The sequence below is a fragment of the Centruroides vittatus genome, unplaced genomic scaffold, assembly GCF_030686945.1.
Source record: "Centruroides vittatus isolate TY-2023 unplaced genomic scaffold, ASM3068694v2 contig_958, whole genome shotgun sequence".
Lineage (NCBI taxonomy): Eukaryota > Metazoa > Arthropoda > Arachnida > Scorpiones > Buthidae > Centruroides > Centruroides vittatus.
In genome coordinates, this window is record NW_027122637.1 from 1,686,591 (window position 1) to 1,707,518 (window position 20,928).

Consider the following 20,928-nt stretch of genomic DNA (forward strand, 5'->3'; position numbering starts at 1 on the left):
TATATAATAGCCACTAAAGTAAAAATAATCGTTTTAGAAAATACATTTACAATGGTATACACATTGGTAATAATCATGGTATCTTGCCCCGTCGGATGGCCGAGAGAGAGATGTAAACAAAAAAATTGATATATCAGAGTATAGCGGGTTTGATAAATAACTTGAATTCTGATGCACAAAGAAACTTTTACAGACGGAAGTGTTCCTTTTTGCAAAAATGGACTATTTGTAGTCAAAATCTTAAGAGATGAATGTGAATGTTCAGATTCTGATGATCCAAAATCAGGTTTTAAAATGTTTAAAAAAGCCCAGCAACGAGTTGCGTAACTTTCCCGGCAGGAGTTACAGATTGTGTGCGGCGCCATCTGTTATGAGATTTTATTTTTTAAGTGCTTTTATTATAATTAATAATGTAATGTCAAAAACCTTACCGTAATTTTGAGGGTAGAAGTGAGTTTGATAATAAAAACAAATGTAAACGCTAATAACAAATGAGATTTTCATTAAGACCTTCCCCATCTGAGATATAACAAGAGTCCTCCCCCTATCTCCCCACCCCCTCGACTTTTAACCTCCAAAATTTAATAGCAATAATATTCCATATATAGAAATAACCTTTCAGAAGTCAAAACTTTTGGTTCATGTAAAACTTGCATGTTTTGTTGTTACACAGTTATTGCAAACATTTTATTTCGGTAGCACATACTATTATATTTTTAGCGTATAAATTCATTTTAACTGTATCATTCGCTCTGATATCTCGCGAAAAATCATTATTTAAAATTCATTTTCATCTCGAAATAGTTCGTAATAATTTAAGTCGATGTTGTTTAGAAACATACTTATGTAGTCAGGATATGACCTATTGACGAAAATAAAAAATGAAGTAATTACGGATAAAATGAGCGAAAATAGTAATTTATTAAGACGTGTGTTAATCTAACGAGATTTAATTAATATATCAATGTTGTATATATACGTATAAATATAAATTTTAAAATTATATTGCAATAATTACTTTTCCGGCTGTTACATTTAACAGAGGGAACGTATGGTCAAAAATAATCCCTCCAAAATTTTTACATTTTTAGACAGGACACCTTGAAACGACGAGAAATGCAAAAAAATTAGGGGTAATTTCTGTATGTATGGATGTTTGTGTGTGGAGGGAATCACGATTTTGTTCACCCTGTTTGAAACGCCCGTGTTTTTTGTCGAAAATTTCTGAAATTTTGCAGGGAGGTTTGTTTATTACGGGGATTGGTGTTATTAAATTTTGGTGGTTAAAGATCGAGGGGCTGAGGAGATAATGGGGGTCGTGTGTATCTCCAGTAAGGTCGGACTTGATGATGATCGCTAACATTTACAATTTTTTTTTTTTATAAAACTCATTCCTATCCCTCAAAATTAAGCTTTTTGCCATTTTATAATATTTAAAATATAAAAAGTTTTAAAATAAAATATGATAACAGATGGCGCCACCAAAATTTTAAATATTGCCGGGAAAGTTGAGTAACTCGTTGTTGGTTTATTTTTTAATGGCTATGGGCTTATACTGTTTCTTCTCCCGGCCTAATTTTCTGTCCCGACCGACCCTGCCGGTTTGACTCCATTCTGAATCAGGCCAATCCGTAATGATTGCAAGAAAATAGCCCAGTAGAAAGCATTAAGGGTAAGTCGGTACCCTTACTCCTTTCTAGTGGGCTATTTCCACTACAATGAGGGAGGGGAGCTAGTCACATAGCCTGGCTGCTTCTATACAAAAAAAATCGTTATGGTTGCAGTGTAGTCTATCTGTTGAAGGTGTTACAGCACAATGTTATGCACCTATCTGGAAAACTATTAGCAGAAGCAACTTTAAGCGAGGGCAATAAATCAGCAATTTCGATTCAGAACGAGTGATGCGACAGCAGTGCGAGTATGTACTGTACAGTACTGTACAGTACAGTAATTACAAAACGATAACTAACTTATCATTTAAAAAGAAATCTAATATGGCATGATATATAAGACAGGCATAGTCTTTCCATTATAAAATTTTATTTTAAAAAATTTATTAAAGTTAATAATGTTCGATTTGCACCGAAGATAAAGGAACATTTAAATCTTTTTTTTTCCTTTTCCCCATCCCATTTTTCCTTCATTGCAGAATAGACAATGGTCGCGTTACCTAATAAAGTGACTTTAATATATCTGGACAAGCAAGCCAACGGTAGACAGTTTCAGATGAAACGGACTAGATCATTGGTATGCTTATTCAACTGTATTAAAACTGCTTTATTAGGCACCACGTCCAATAATAGTTAGCGTGTACTTGGATATGTTGGAGTTTTTGTAGCACCTCAACTGAAGAAGTCGAGGGATTTTTCTAATAAGACTGTGCATCACCACATTGGGGTTAAGTGTTCGTGACTTCCTCAATGCTACATTTTCCGACATGTAGATTGGACGTGACGGTCCGATAACCTTGCCATCACGATCGATAGACAATCTCTTTCGGATTTTTCCTGTCAGGCTATTTCAGAATAGAGTCTATTCAATATGTGTATTGTACCTAATGTTGAGACATTAAGCATGAGGATAACATGAGTTGCAAGTATTGCTTCTGTCTCTGGAGAGATGTTGGAGAAAGCAAGAAAATTGAATATCTGTTAGATGTACTCAGGGTTACAAAACGTACACACACAGAAGTTTATTAATATGTCAAAAAAACTTTAAATAACTTCTTGCCTTACATTCTGGTAAAATCTGTTCGTTATACCTGCAATAGTTGTTGTCTAATAAAATTTGATAAGGGAAAGACTACTCTATACAATATAGTTCTAAAATAAAAAATATACAGGGTGTTTTAGAAATGTCGGTCAAATTTTACAGGCTTTAGAGGGAAAAACCATCAAAAAGTCGAGGCCCTTTTTTCTATCTGAAGTTTAATTAGCAAATTATTGAGGTCAAAGTGCAGTGACATTTCATTTTTTGAGTCTATGTAATTTATCTGTAATTAAATTCATTTACTAATATAATTTCTTTATTAAACAGCTCATTTTGAATTAATCTCTATGTTTTAGATATTAAAAAGATATTTTCAAAAAATTGATTTATTAAATCCAAGCTTGTGACACCATAGCAAGTGCTCAAAATGTCCCAGTGAGCATCCACATAAGTCTGCCAGAGTCTTACCATTGATTGTTGAATACGCTCAATTACACCAAGCATATTGTAAACTGTTACGTGACTTTTGAACAACCAATAACTTAGAACTTGTGCATTGACAATTGCAGTAGCATAAACCATAGTTTCTAATTGTTCTCATAAGAAAAAAGTCTAGAGTATTTAAATTGGAAAAGCTTGAGGACTAAGTTACTGATCCTCCTCTTCCAATCCATCTATTCAGATACTCATTTTTAAGATATTCTTGTGCATAGTGATTAAAATATGCTGGAGCACAGTCATGCATAAAGAACATTTGATGTCAAATATCCATCGGATCCTACGAAATATATTGCACTAATATAAAAATTCTTAAAATTTTTATCCGTTTTATTATATTGTAAGTCTGAGTTATGAATAAACACTCAAATATTTTTAGTTGATAATACAGTGATTAAGTCTCGATCCATTTTGTGAAAATGGTAATAAAATTGTTTGTTTGCTGATCCAAGAAAAGAGAATTGCCATGGTTTTTCACATGTTTGAGTGGAACAACATACACAGAAGTACCATCAAATCCTCTTGTTCCATAGCTTTCAAGACATCGTGACAAATTGCTTGGCAAGTGGTATAATATTCTTTAGTTTCCTCCAGCTTATATAACACCTGGACACTTATTGCATGTTTTATAACTTTGTATTGATCTCCCACATTGTCAGTTGTGGCACAGTGAGCACCCAGCTTAGTATTCTGATGTAGACTCTTGTTATTGCAGTTTCTACATGTTTAATTGTTTCGTCTGGTATGATGGATCCCCTGGAACATTGTGCATTGTATACATTTCTGTTAGCCTGAATTTGGTAACCAACAGTTGGATATTGGACCTAGTAAGAGCAAACTTCCTGAATTTCTTGGTGAAGTTTGTACGTTCCCCCACTAAAATATGCACAAACAGCAATAATACTGTCTTCTTGGTTCAGCATGGTTCAAATGACCTGCATACAAATGATTTTATCATCATTTTCACAAAAATGGATTGAGTCTATAATTACCCTGTACTATATTAAGAATTAAATATTTGATTGTGTATAATTTTATATAATCAAGTTAAATGTAACTTAACAACAACAAGCCAAAGTAAAATGTCTTCCTATAACTACATTAAAAATTGTGAGACATGCAAGTTTCAGAAAGTAAAACTTCTTTAATAATAGAAATTTTCACACCAATAAAGAATACAGAACTTTTTATTCATCTTAGTCTAATAAATTAAAATTGGCCTAAAATCAAATACCTTTTAAAAAGAAAAAACTTTCCACAGAAAAATTCACTAACTCTCTTTTTAATTCTGAACATTAGAATTATCACCATTAAAACAAGTATAAACTAAAAACATAAACTTCTCTCTAAATCTAACAATTTTTTACATGAAACAAAAATTTCTACCTTGTTAACATCCTAGGAATATTTAAGTGGGTAATGTGTAATTAATGTGGCTTTATAAAATTATTCTGACTATTAATACAAAATAATAACTTGCATTAAAAAAATGCTTATTCCAATTTAATGGCATCGAATCTTATATATTACCGGAAGCATGGAGAAAATTCTTATTTTCTCATTCAATTAGATTCAAAACAATTTATTACTTTTCATAAATTACATAAATGTATTTATTTTGGTAGCAATGACATAAAATATAAAATTAAATGCATAATTTTTAATTTACATGTAACAGAAAAGATATGTTATAAAAAATTATTACAAATTAAAAATATATGCAGTATATTTTTCAAAAAATATTTTTACTTTTTGAATAATATAATCATAAATTTTGTATCCATACTTAACAATAATAAATGTATTTTATTCAAAAATTGGCATTAATAATTATATTTAATAATTATATTCATTTAAGGCACTCTATACCATTCATAATAATAATTATTGCTTTTTTATAAATTATTAATATAAGTAACAAATATAATTTTTTTTTAAACATTAACATAAAAATTTTATATAACAAAAATTATTTAATAAAACTCTTATTTTATATACAAGTCTATATTTTAAAAATATAGTAGCACTACATATTTATCAATATTAAAAAAATATATTTTGTATGAAATAGACTAATAGATAATGATAAAAAAATATTCAAATTTCTTAAGCAAAATTCTTAATATACAGATTAATATGATGATATACTTCAAAATTCACACATCTATTATATGAATTATAAATGTTTAAAATTAATTTCGATTCTACCTTATTTTAAAATATTAACAACAACAACTAACAATATACTGTATCAGATTTTATCTTTTTATAACTGAAATTTAAGTTTGTAAATAAATGCAATCATCTATTTCAGAAATACAATCATAATAGTCACATTCATAAATACTTTAATATAAATGCAATTTAATGAAATATAAAAAAATAGAAAATTATTCATTAATATTCAAATTGCATTTTGAATAATTTTCTTCTTCATTATCATCATCATCATCTCCAATTGCCTGAGATGTTTGAAAATTTTTAACATTGCTATCTGATGAGTTTTCTGCATTTACTATTTTATCTGAAAAGTTCATATCACTAAGTACGCAGGATCTCGATGGTGCCGAACCTAGTTCATTAGTAACATTACCTTGTTGATTTAGAATAGTTACCAAAGGCAGTGAAGGATTTGATGTAAATACAACATTCCCATTAGCAGGAAATTCTGCTTGACAACTATTACTATGATTGGTATTCACAATCACAGCCATAGATGAATTCTGTTGCTGCTTTAATGGTGAAAGAAAACACTTTTTCTCTAGAAAATTGTCACCCGGTGGGGCTCTGTAAATGTTTACACTCAAATTCAGTTTAGTTAAATTTAAAAATTTTAAATAGAGCACTTTAAAAGTATATAATACTTTTAAAATAAAGCAAAAATTTATGAATTTTCCTCCATTAATTCTTTAATAAAAAATATATAAATGCCACAACCATTAAAATTAAATGGAAAAAATATTCATATGTAGAAATGTTTAAGAACAATTTTAAAATGTAATAAAAGATGTTTTAACATATTTTCTAATTCAATAATCTGACTAAGTTAGACCCAATTAAAGATAAAGAAATGATAAAATTGATTTTCATAGAACTTATTACTTTTACTTACTTGATATCTGATATATTAATATTATCGGAAGCTGGTGGACCTCTCACAACCATATTTTCCATTTTAGGCAATTGTAATTTTGAAAAATCAATTTGAATAGGAGACTGCTTTTTATCTGGTTGTATTTGTTCTCGAAAGATATCATGAACCAATTGAAGATCTAATGGGCTCAACTGATTTAAATTGGGTGGATGATTAAAGTCATTAGATGATCCTTAAAAGAGAAGATGCAATTATTACAAAAGATTAATCATTTTACACTCCATTAGTCTTATTTTTTTAACAAGATAATCATACTAAATAATTTTTAATCACTCAAATTCAATGAATTATTACTGTCAAAAAATACTTTTATTAATTTATATGTAATATTATATTTTATTTAATTTTGAATCTTCATTTACAAAGTTTGAAATTATAATATATATATATATATATATATATATATATATATATATATATTATAATTTATGTTTTTTGATTCTAAACACTTTTAGAATAAAAGAGTCATTATTATAATTTTGTTAACACCTGTAAGGAGTCAAAGTCCAATCGTTATTTTATGTTTTGGGCATTATTTTTAGTTACAGCTATTTTCTTTTTGGGGTCTTTTTTTATGACAAACTCTAAGAAACCCCCAAAATGTGCTAAATTCAAAACTAAAAATCTAAATATACTAATTTACATCAGTGACTAATCCTGTGACACGCAGATATGTAAATAGGGCAATGCGGAGTTACACTGATAGACAGATAAAAGATGACACGCCTGTTCAAGCGTGGTGTAGCGCCTGACAGCAACCTTCATCAAAGAGAATTGTCTGGCAGTCTTTGTTAACCGATCAGCTCGTGAAAAGCATATTCTTTGTTTAATTATTTTGGTGGAGGTTTCATTAATTATACAAAAAAGAATTTCTTTCATAGACTGATTGTTTATTTTGTATATAACTGATCTTGAATTATTTTTGGAATATTTGAAATACAGTGTAGACTTATTATTAATTCTTGTTATAATCATTGTTGTTTATATATAAATAATACTGTTCAATCTAATAAATATCATTGTGGATTTTTATTTACATAAGTGTTATTTTGGATCATTAAATTTTGCTTCCCATTAAGTCCAGGCCTGGTACGTGATTTGAACCCTAAATTGCATAACCCCCCATTTTGTGTCACGTGGTACATTACACACGGTATAAATTATTTAAAATGGAATTATTATTTTGATGTTAATTTTACAAAATACACTTATTTTTTTTATTGAAATTTTCAAAATTTTTGAAATATTCAGCATTTTTGAATTATCTTTTAGCATTAATTCAATATTTAAAAGAAAAAAAAACAAGTTGATACAAAAACATTGTTTTTTAATCAACATTTAATTGAAGATGTAAAGCAAAACTTAATAACAATTTTAAAAATATTTTTAAAATTTACAATAGCTATAAAAAAAAACTACAGATTTTAATGAATAAACTAATATATAATATTGTTTTTCTAACAAATCTAACATTAAGTATTTAAAATATAATCAATGTCAAATTATTGTATTTATATAAGTTCCTACATAGTTTATGAAGATAATATATCAGGATTGTGATTTATAATCCAGATTTTATAATTCAATCAAGCTGTAGAATTTGTTAAAAACTCTGTTCTTGGTCCATAACAAAATTGATTCAAACAATTTAATTGAACATGATAAATTTTTATATCTAAAATTTCTTTATATAATTCATTCATCATTGCAGGCAATTGTTCTCAAATTGAACTTTCTCACAGACAAGCAAAACTTAGTTATCCTTTACTTATAATTATATCAGGAAAAAAGTATTACAACATTCCAAATATATTTAAAAACAACAATATATATTATATACATAATATATATATATATATATATATATATACATATACATACAGTAGAGCATCGATTATCCGACCACCGATTAACCATCACATTGGTTAACCAACCACGTTCTAGTCTGCAAATTCAAATGTCCGCTAGTGATGTCACGCTACAATATTTAGCTATGTCTTGGCTACTTTAATATTATTTTTGTTAAATTTTTGCATGTTTTAGCTGGCAACACTGGCACGACCATGAAAGGGAGGCCAGTATTTAAACCAGGCTTAATTTTCTATTTTTTGCTTTATTTTTGTAATTATTTTGTGCAAAATAAAGAAATAATTTTTAACGCTACAATAGCAACGATTATTATTTTAAAAAAATTTTGTTAAGCTTAACATCGATGAAAATTCAACGCGAAGTAGGTTAATAGTGATATACTAATATACTAACTACATGGGATATACTATAATAATGATGTATTTTTTCGTACTTTTTGGTTATCCGTTTTTTCAGTTATCCGACCAACCCCAGTCCCCAATTGAGTCGGATAATCGATGCTCTACTGTGTATATGTATATATATATATATATATATACATATACATATACACACACACACTGTTAAAAAAAATTAATTCTTGCAAAAAAAAAAAGTTTATTCTCTTTCTTTACCTACTTTTGAGGGTGCCAATAAATACAACAATAAGATGTAAAGTATTTATTAGAAAAAAATCAACATAGGTTAAATGCATATGCTAAGTAATGAAGCTCAAGCCTCTTCAGTGGGAAGAGTATTTGTTATTGCCCTCATCACAATCTTGATAACATGCTTAGTTGTGTGAAGGTTCTTATAATAAGAACCTTCACACAACTAAGCATGATAATAGATGATTCTATCCCAGAATGCATCTATTATCATGTCATTATTTAAATTAATGTTGTTAATAAATCTAAAATGATTATAGTTATATGACATTTCCTCTGAAAGATAAAATATACAGCTGTGTAAATTCAAGACCATGAATATATTTTTATCAATAAAAACAATAATAAACCACTACTCTTCAGCTAATGGTTTATTATTGTTTTTGTGCAATATGAGTTAATAATTTATGCATTTTGTATTTCAGGGAAACTGCACATTTCAATTATAATAAAATTTATTGTAAAGTAATTTATTTGTACTTACTTCTCAACTTTTCTACAGCATTTTCAAATTCTTTGAAATGATCAAGAACCTAAAAAATTAAGAGAATAAAACTATATGAAACATGTTGAAAATATTAATATGAAAAAAAAATTGAAAGAAAACAATCCAATATTTAATTTTTCCAAATTAATGTAAATAGTAACAGTCTTATCCAATTAATATGTATATTAGAATGATAAGTTAATTAATAATATATTATTTTATGACAATAGAATATAATATTGTGTTTATGACTTGTAATTAATATTTGTAACTGTATGTACCAAAACAAGGAAAAATGAAACTTCTAAATTTGTATAAACCACATAAGAAATTTTCTAATAAGCTGAGAAATAACTATTTTCCTAACATATCATTCACAATGCAACATGATTATACTTATTGTTATTTTTCGAATAATACATATAATCACCTCCAATAAATCATGGATAAATAAAGTAAAAGTAAATTTTGACTTACCTGAGCCATTTCTGGTCTTTCACTTTTATTTTTTGAAGTACATTTTAGTCCTCTATCTAAAAACATGTTAAACCATGGTATTCCTTCTTCTCCAGCTTTTTTATCAATTATTTTTTCTCCCAAATTTTCAGCTACACACTGCATGGCATAATCAACCTAAATATTATAAAACAAATTGCTAATCATTAAAAGAATATAGTAAATCTTTCCAATTCAGACATAATAAGGTTACATGAACAATTATGCTATTTAATTATTATGCATATGCATGTCTATATTGATTTTTATATATACCATATTTTCATGGGATAACCAACATACTGCATAAAAATGGGGGAACCAGCATGTCATTAACCCTGGAGTTACCAGCATGCTGGTTAAACTGAGACTAAAATATAAAATTAATCAGATCTAATAACATTAGTTGTTATTTAAACATTACAGAAAACATTCTTCCCAGTACAATAAAATAATAACATCTTAATTTGACCAACTTAAAATCAGGAAGAGTTTTGGTTTACAAGACAATAAAACAATTAATGACTTATTGACATTAATAATAGTAGTAGTTAGTCAGTGTGGGCTACACCAACCATCTAACCTGACCTTAAAAATAATACCTTCCTCTCAAATTTCACACAAAGCCAATGTTAATCTGTGTAAGCTGAGATAATTTACAGATAGTTTCTTAAATTTAATATGTTTATTTTTGCATTTTTGAATCATTGATCATTTGAATCAAACAATAAAATACACAAAAAAAAAAAAAAGCACCAATAGTATTTTATGTCATTAAGAAGACAAAATGAAGAAATTGAACATATAATCATAGTTTTTGATGTAATGTAGACAGTTTCACAGTTTTAGAATAAAAACTCAATCATTTTTGTGAATTCATTTGTTTTTTTAATGTGTCCTCTAGAAAGAAATCTATAACCTCACTTAAACCAGCATGCCAATTTTTACCATACAGAAATATCTGATTTAATGGTCTCCCCGAATAGACTGGCATGCCAGTCATTCTGCAAAAATAAGTACTTGCATGCATGCATATATAATGTATGGATGTATATACAGTATAGGTCAATGTCTGAATTGGCCAATTTTTAATCTAGCCACCACTTCTCACATTGATGCATGTGTCATGTGCTATAAATTTGTTGATTCACACTTGGTTTGGTCAGTTTGGGATGTGGCTGATAATGAATGGCTAAAACCCAACATGTTACATCAAATGGATATGTTTGAACAAATTATAGCTAGTCTGTTATCATCCCATTCTTATCTTGTGCAATTTATGATAGTATAAATGAGAGTCATTCCAAAGCATGATGTCCTAATAATTACATTTTCAAACATCTTTTCTTAAAAGATGTCAAATTCAGAGTGAGAAGTTGTGCAGAGTTAGAAACCTAGCAGTAAAACAGAACTGACGAGTGACATGAAAAATTGCTTTAGTAATAAACTGAAAAAGAAAAAAGTATATTTGTGCCATCAAGGTCATCAAACTGACATTATTTTCCATACATACTTAATGGAAAAAATGGAAATCTTGAATAAAACTAACTTTTTTAAATCTGACATACAAAAAACATATGGCAGGGATTTATGCACTAACCCATTAGTGCATAAATCTATCTATTAGTGAGCTGCAGTTAAAATGAAGAAATGTCAAACATTATATTACCAAATATACAGTTGAAAATGCATAAAAAAAAATTGCAAATTATCTCATATTAAATTTTTCACATGTTAATATGTATATTCATTCTAAAGAATAAATATCAGAATTATAGTCAACATATCCTGCTGCAACATTTTACTAACTATAAACTTATAAAAATGTGTTAATAAATGAAACATTTTTAAATTACAGATTGCTGCTAAATCAAACTGCAAACTCTGACTTTGCATGACAAACAAATTTTTAAAAAATTGTACAGTATTTTAAAATTTCTTGATAATAGAAAAGTTATAATTAACAAAAACTTTAATTATAAACATTGTCACAATGCCAGGCTACAATTTTTTATCATATTTTTAATTTATTTAATTTAAAATATATGCTCTCCATCTTCAAATTAGTAGTGGCTTGCCCCTGTACATCATACTTTTTCTGTTAGCAATAGAGTCATGCTAGTCATCTATCTAACTCAGTTCTTGAGAAAATTTTAAACTGATAACACGACTTCTAGTTTGCACCAGAAGTTCATATATAGTTAATTGGGGCTTTCTGTCCCTAAGTTTTCCATATCTGGTCTCATCTTTCATCTATCTAACTCTGTTCTCAAGATTATACAACAGATGGATAGACAACAGTGGGAATTTATAGATCTACAATTTTTTCAAATTGCAGCCCAACAAAATTACAATTAATAAGTATTTTCAATGTCTGAAAGTCTTTGCATGCATTGTAACTGCAGTCAGTAAGTTACTAAAAGTTGTATATTGCTGTATTCGAATGAAATTTTTTGAGCTCATTTCCTGTAATAATAAATTCAGCAGTATAACCTACTAAGGCTCAGTAAAACTTCTGCACAAAGTTGTTCTTAAAAAATTTCTGTACTATATATCAAGCTTCTCATTTTCCACATCATCAGAGAAAACACTACCCAATTCAGACTTTCATAAACTCGGACAATCTTCACCAGAGCCGGAACTAGGGTATGGCCAATGTGGCCCCCGCCATAGGTGCCGATTTAATAAAGGCGCCAACGAGAAGGTTTCGGAATAATATGTATTCGAAATTAATAACACAAAAATATTTTTATATTTATATAGTATTTTGAATGTCATTAGATAATTTTTTTACAATAGCTTTTTTAGAATAAAATAATAATATTTTTAATAATAAAAATTAAAAAGGCACCATTTTTATTCTTGGCCATAGGCGTCCAAAACCCTAGTTACGGCTCTGATCTTCACCCATATTAGTCCAAGTTAGCAGGTGTTTACTGTACGAGAAAATTTTAAAAAACAGGTTCCTATTTCTAAGCTGAGTTTAAATTTTGATAAATTTAAAATTCTTCTTTAAGGAAAACAAACTTCTTACTCTTGCCAACATTTTCTGGCCAAAATTAGAATTGGTTGACCAGACCCTAAAATGTAAAGTACAACTCTAAGCTATATATGTTAGCTAGCAAAAACTAGAAATAACATTTTGGGCATTAGCTTTAACACATATATATAGTCAAATCTGATTAATTCAAACTTGATTAATCCAGGTATTAGTCAAGTGAAATAATTTAAGTATCTAACACTAATTTAAATATAAATTTTTTTAAAAAAATTTATATTTAAATTAGCATTAACCTGGGAATTGTGTGATGAGGTCATTAAGACCCTGATGTTTTAATTTTGAAATTTGCTCTTACACTACTATTCTTATCACTCAATCTCCTACTTTCCTAAAAATGTCTAATTGAAATTATGTTGGATAATAATTTAGTTTTCCTGATCATTATTATTAGAATACATAAACCATATTGAGGTCTTTTTCATCCTCACAAAATATGTTCCAGAGTTTGGTCAACTGAATTTTTGGAAATTGAAAATTGTCAAAATATTGAATGATAAAAATGTGAAATAAAGACAATGTATTTTGTAGCTTCAACATTCACATTAAAGTATATAAATATGTAATAAACTTATCTAATATGAAAGTTTTGCTGGAAAAAAAGCTGTATTTAATAACTTGGTACTCAAATACAAAAACGAGTTTTTCTAGTATAATTCTATATTTATATCATAGACCTATTGTTTCATTTAACACCTAACAGTTGCAGTATAACAAGGCAGCCTATAATGTTTCTTGTATACTTCCCAAATTGTATAGTCATTTTAAGGCATGAAGACAATCACAAAAACTGAAAAGGAGAATCTCAAAGTTTGTCAAAGACACTAAACATATTGTTACACCACAATCTTCCTAAAAATTTTTTGAACAAACATTATAACAACTTTCAAAATGATTACAAATGTAATGGAACACACAAAAAATGCCAAAAGCTTCATCATCAGAGCCACAAGGTGATTATATGCAAGGTTTGCTATGACAATCAATCAGATGAAAATATGAGAAACAAGAATACACAAGAGAAACATTCAAAAGTTTTTATGCTTGAGCATTTTTCTGATAAAAATTATGACTATGAACATTATGAGTCCTCAACTTGATGGGATTGTTAAAGACCCTATTGCAACAAATATTTTACTCTCATTGGCAACACCTATGCCAGGTTAAAACAGTCTTTACTGATAGTAGAATATAGTATATATATATAACATAATAATTTGACAAACTTTACAGACTGATCAATTTGGCTAAACAATTAATTCCTTAGCCAAATCATTGGCAACCAAAAACAACTGAAAGTTAATTAATTTTGACAACACTATTAAATAGTTTGCATTAAAAAGATGTTCCTACTCTCTTTAAAACTAAAAATTAAAATAATTAATGTAATTTGATTATATTTTGTATTAAAAAACTCATTAATAAGATATATATATTTCCTACCAAACAACCAACACCTAACTGCATTTTCCAGCAAACAATAAACAAAAAATTTTACTGCTTAAATGTTTTCAATCATCATTTAGAGGCCCTTATCAGGAAAGAATACATAAAAACCTCTCTTATCTTTTGAAAATTTCTATCATTCGAACTTTGCTGGATTCCAAACTTTTAAAGATTTCAAAAATGTTCGATACGGACATTGTATAGGTTATAATTATAACTAATGAGAATACATCTATATTTTAAACAGTAATAAATGGGTGCCTCAATACCGACGAACTCATTTATCGTTAAAGTAAATCGAAATAAAGAATCTCAGGATATGTTAAATATCATTATCACTCGCAATATGATGATAGGTGAAGATTTATTGTAATAATAAACATACTCTGTAGGTAAAGATCATAGAAAGATAAATACTGTAGCGATGGATACCATAGAATAGGTCTATAATTAAGATTACTGCAACACCTATGCCAGGTTAAAACAGTCTTTACTGATAGTAGAATATAGTATATATATATAACATAATAATTTGACAAACTTTACAGACTGATCAATTTGGCTAAACAATTAATTCCTTAGCCAAATCATTGGCAACCAAAAACAACTGAAAGTTAATTAATTTTGACAACACTATTAAATAGTTTGCATTAAAAAGATGTTCCTACTCTCTTTAAAACTAAAAATTAAAATAATTAATGTAATTTGATTATATTTTGTATTAAAAAACTCATTAATAAGATATATATATTTCCTACCAAACAACCAACACCTAACTGCATTTTCCAGCAAACAATAAACAAAAAATTTTACTGCTTAAATGTTTTCAATCATCATTTAGAGGCCCTTATCAGGAAAGAATACATAAAAACCTCTCTTATCTTTTGAAAATTTCTATCATTCGAACTTTGCTGGATTCCAAACTTTTAAAGATTTCAAAAATGTTCGATACGGACATAGTCTCATTTACATCACAAAATTAAATAAATAATTATTTTTAAATAAAGCTACATATAAAATTATTACTACTACACTCTGTGGCAATCTAAATAATATTTCCATGCTTGCAGTACTGGAATACCATCCAAGTTTATGCAATTTCCTTTCATGCCAGCTATATAAATTTCCAAAGCCTGCAAAGATCGTATGTCGTGTTGGTCAAAGACCCTATGAAAAAGGTAGCTTCATCGCAACAGGGAGAAATAATTATTTAATTTTACGGTGTAAACAAGACTATTCCATATCAAACATCTTTTCAAATGTTTAAAAGATTGGAACGCAGCAAAGTTCAAACGATGGAAATTTTAGAAAGATAGAACAGTTTTTATGTATTCATTCCTGATGAGGGCCTCTAAATGATGGCCAAAAACGTTTGAGCAGTAAAATTTTTTAATTGTTTGCTGGAAAACACAGTTAGGTGTTGTTTATTTGATCACACAGTTCCAGTTTATAAGTGTGCCATTTTTTGATTCCTACCAAACTAATTGCCCTTATGAAAAGAAGGAATTCCATTATAACTAGAGTACACTATTAAAAATGCTTTATGTGCATGAATTTGTTTAGTAATAAAAATATTAGTTGGTAATATTAAAATCTGTTTATCATCAATGATTTAACAATTCACTTTTATTCTCTTATACAATATGTAAAGTTTGATGTAGAAGTAATGTAATGTTAATTACTCAATGTTTTTCACAGGCCTTAGAACAGAAAATGACTTCAAAATAAGTGAGAATAGTAACTCCAAGCAAGAAAAAGTGACTAAACAGTGACTGAAATAAAATTATAATAGTTGACCAAGATGATATACATTATTTGTAAGGAATCAAGTCCGAATGTTATTTTATGTTTATGCATTTTGTTTCATTTGATGTTATAATGATGTTACCATATTTACTCACGTATAAGACAAGGTTTTCATTCATTTTTCACTGCTTCAAAAACCTAGGTTATCCTATATGTGTGAGCAAAGAATTCTTTGCATTTTTGCAATAATTTCTGTGAACTGTGTATAGTTCATGCTGCCATTATAGGTCTATACTCTATTTATTGTAATTCGGCACCTACTGTAAACAAACTAAGACACACCCCTCTTTGTTTATTGGTTTAAACCTACATCCATCAATAAATAACATATTGCATCTCATTTGTCCACAGAAAATAGCTCTTCATTACTTATAAAATCATTAATGAAATACAGTCAGTTAGCAATGATTATAAATATAGTTATTTCATATTTGTTAAATTGTTATTTTTTATGAATATTAGCATATTCTGAATCATTAAATAAACTTTTTCGGTCATGAACATTATGTGAAGCTTCGGAAATGGGTTTAGAATTTATGAAAAAAGAAAATATTTTATTGTTTTTGAATAGAAGCAAATAATTATTATTATTATTATTATTATAATAAATTAATATTGTAAAAAAAACCCATCAACAAGTAAAAACAAGGGAAAACAAAAAATGAATATTTGTCTGTGGAAATTTCCAAGAAAGTAGACAGAGGCTTCTCAGGTTGAAACAATAAATGAATTTGAGTACTGTGATCAAACATCTTCGATAGGAATCGAATTGTCAGTCGATGTTGACCTCATCCAATGATCGGGGTTCTGATCTCGTTACAATTCGTAACGAGGGGGGGACCAATTGGAGAGTGGGAGCCAGTCGGCATTGACCTATCGCAATGTTCGATCTAGGACTCAAGAAAAACGTATAAAACCATAAAAGAGAGGATGTGATGCTCTTGGTTCTTTGTTCTTGGTTCTTGGAGCTTTGTCTCGCGATCTTACGACTGTTTCAGTGATCTTTGGCAGTTGGATTACATCTCTTTTGGAATGTCACCCGCTCCCCTGGATTTGCCACCTGTTATCTGAATCGTCCCTGCTTCCGGAACTTTCCCTCGAGAAACTGAACAGTGCGCCCCGGGGCCATCAAACTCCTGCGAAAACATCGGAGAACTTTTCTTGTGGACCTTCGCATTCGAAAAGGGGCCCAGAAGACTCAAACACCGTCGCTGACAAAAGTGTATCATAGTTGTAAGCACCTTTTGTTATATAAACGGGTTAAAGATGAGTCTGTCTCTGAAAGTTTTTTTTTCACTCCCCACACATTGGTCGTGACCGTGTGACTATCATGGCTAAAGCAGTCAGTTGGCAAACCTCACAATTATAATGTTTTGGTTTTGTTTTCCATTCATCATGTATTAAGACAGTGATTCTCAAACTTTTTCGATCCACCGCCCCCTTTGTTCCATGAAGTTATACCCAACGCCCCCTAACACATTTTCTCTTGTGTGAGAAAGGATTGGAAATATTCTTAGGAAAACTTTTCTATGAATCTCACACTTTGTGCCCTTACTGTACATTGTTCTCAACATCTGGAAACCATTAAATGCAATGTTTTCCTCTTATCCGTTTAACAGAGGAAAAGGGAACGGCTGTCAGTGACCCCAACTTTTGCCTTTGGTCACCATTCAGTACCCTGCCACCAGCGCCCCCTAGATTTACTCACCGCCCACAAGGAGGCATTATCGCCCACTTTGAGAAATGCTGTATTAAGACAACAATGGTTGTTTGTCTTAATACGTGCATTTGATAATATTTTATTTGTGATTAAATGAAATAAAATTAGAATTATATTAATACATCTAATTTTCTTTATTTTGATCTTTAAAGTCACACCTTGTCCTATATGTGAGATCGTCTTATATGTGAGTAAATATAGTAGTTTGAGAACATTTTCTTTTGTTTAAAAGGCTATAACTTATTTTCATTATTAACTAATAGTAATTACATATAAAGCAATAATAATGCTTGCACAGGTTCTAGACATTTGTGTGCATTTCTCACATGTTTGCACGAGAAATTTGTTTTTCACTTCTGCATAAATGGTTTCACAATTGCAGATTCTGGTCCAAAAAGTTCATTTTAGCGTGATTTCCCTCTCCTTGTGTTTGCATAAATGCAGACTTACAGCAAAGACTCAAACAGACGCCAGTCACTTGCAAAACCAAAACTCGGGAATTTCTGGTTTCGTTTTTGAGTGCATCATATCCAAGTCGAGTTGACCAAAATTAGCAAAATGCTTTGTTAATTATCATCTGCTATATCTGTATATTTTGATGTGTTCTTTATTCGATTTCTTTATTTTTTGTACAACATAACCATAGGTTAATAAGCACCAGGTCAATCAACCAGTTCGGCAATTAAACACAGGAGGCTATTGGAGGATACTATTAGAGGATATACAGCATATCTCTCTTTTAAAAAAATTGAAAGAAAAATCACCTGTATATTTACTGTTCTTTCTAATGAGTTATCTTCTTAAATTTTGCAAATTAAAATTTTTAATTGGTTAAAATTATTAATTAGAAAAAAGTTTTCAGAGTCACAAATTATTAAAACTTAAAACAAGACGTTTCATTAAATAAAAAATACAGAAATAAAATGCATAACTTAACCGACAAAAACACAACAATGTAATAGAGCAAGTTTAATATTAGTTTACGGCACTATTGTTATAAGATTTTGTTAAAAAACAACTTTTATATTATTAATAATTACAAAACTGCAAACAGTTTAATTTTGAGGGTATAGACAAGTTCTATATAAAATTATTAATGCTAATAACGTGTAAAATCTTCATGAAGTCTGACTCCACTTGATTTATGACATGTGATCCCTTTCTATCTTTCCACTCCATGTGACAGCTTGGCTTCACAACAATGTTCTTGCCCATAATGACAGAAAAAGTAAGAAATAGTGATATACCGCTGAAATAGTTGAGAAAAAGTGACTAAATTTAAAAATAGTGAAAACAGTGATCCATTCTGAGGCCTGTTTTCATGATTAAATTTAGAATGTTTTTAAATTCTACCAAAAGTGTTTTAAGAGCAAGTTATTACACATTTTTAACATTAAATATAAAGCATACATGTTTAAATCTTTAAACACTAGGTATAAATAAATAAATATTTATTTGTTTATATTAAGTAATGCTTTCTGTAAAGTATACTGTTGTATTAATAATAAAAAAGTAAATTATTAAAATTAATATCAAACTGCTATTTATTTAAGTACTATTTTTGTTAAAAGAAAATAAAATACCACAGAAGATAGTTCAAATTAACATATAATATATATGTACAATGGGATGTATTTCTGTTTTAAACATAATTAGTTTGACAAGAAAGCTAAAGTATCTTTTTTCTGGATTTAAAATAAAATAAATTTTACAATAAGAAAAAAAGGCTATTAACGCTAGACTTTAAAGAGGCAGCTGTAAACAATTCTCTCATTAGTTTTAAATGTAATTTTCAGAATTTTTAAATAAGTAAAAAATTATCTACATATTTTTGAAAATTTTATGTCTAAATATTCTATCAATTAATATGTATCTATATGTTCCATTAACTAAACTTTGAAGGTATAGAATCAACAACATTTATTTTACATAAAGTAAACAATAAAACTAAATAAAGATATCTTGAAAATTTACCAAAAGTTTCTTTTCTCGTTTCTGATCATAAGCTCTTTGGCCTGTAGCCATTTCCAACAATACCTGAAAATAAAAAAATTTAAAATAGAATAAAATAATTTTGAACATTTACTATATATAGTAAATGTTCAAAATATATATATATATATATATATATAGGGTGTGAACCAAAAGTAGGTGGACAGTAGATGAAATAGGGTTTGTGTTAGGGTTATACTATAGCGATGGTGTATATTTAACTTGGTTATGGTTAAAAAATTGCATCAGAGATGCATTTCAAGAAATTAATAATGTTTGTCAAAGCATGAAATGTACACTTCAAAGTGGTGTAAATTGTGATGGATAGCAGTTTGAGCACCTGCATTGGTAAAATCATATTGTATTACTCCATATAATTGTATATGTAATCTCAATGTATGTTACCATTTACTGTCCACCTACTTTTGGTTCACCCTGTATATACAGTCAAACCTGTTTTCATGCGCTCTTTTTATGTGCGATTTTTATTTGTGCGATTTTTTTAATGTGAATTTTTAATTTGTGCAGTTTTTTTTGTGCGATTTTTTATTTGTGCGGTATAGTTGGCGACTAGTCTCGTGCGATTCGTCATGTCTCACGTTGACTTATTATAGCTAAATAAACTTATTATAGCAATATTATTGCATGAATATGCGAAAAATGAAATTATTTACTTTTTAAGTCAACAAAACACCACCTGGACAAAAATATGTAAAACAGACGATAGACCAGACGATGCAGTCAAGTGCTGACATCTGTTGTCAATAAATTCTATTTCGTACGGTTTTGAGTTATTTTCTACGTGAGACTTTTTTATGCGGTCCCTGTTGACCGCATAAAAAAAAAATATTTTTTTAATTGTGTTGCGAAAACTATTATTTACAGCCATTCGTGAAGTTTTGTGAGATTTTTTTATGCGTTTTTTTTAATGCGGTCCCTATCCCCCGCATAAAAACAGGTTTGACTGTATACCTTATTTATAATTTATTTTTTTAATATTAATTTAATAATGCTTCAAATACATGTTAGTAGTTTAATCTTTCTGAG

The 20,928-nt window shown here is 28.7% G+C and overlaps 1 protein-coding gene across 1 annotated transcript in view; it reads right to left on the bottom strand.

The window, feature by feature from the left end:
* Nucleotides 1-5,210: 5,210 nt before the first annotated feature.
* LOC136985317 (uncharacterized) overlaps nt 5,211-20,928 on the bottom strand; it is a 53,361-nt gene continuing 37,643 nt past the window's right edge. The window contains exons 11-15 of the mRNA XM_067282574.1: nt 19,864-19,926; nt 9,842-9,997; nt 9,362-9,410; nt 6,320-6,533; nt 5,211-5,994 (exon numbers count right to left, since the gene is read on the bottom strand). Coding sequence (XP_067138675.1) covers nt 5,598-5,994; nt 6,320-6,533; nt 9,362-9,410; nt 9,842-9,997; nt 19,864-19,926 — 879 coding nt within the window. The 3' untranslated portion in view covers nt 5,211-5,597. The remainder of the gene's footprint in view (nt 5,995-6,319; nt 6,534-9,361; nt 9,411-9,841; nt 9,998-19,863; nt 19,927-20,928) is intronic.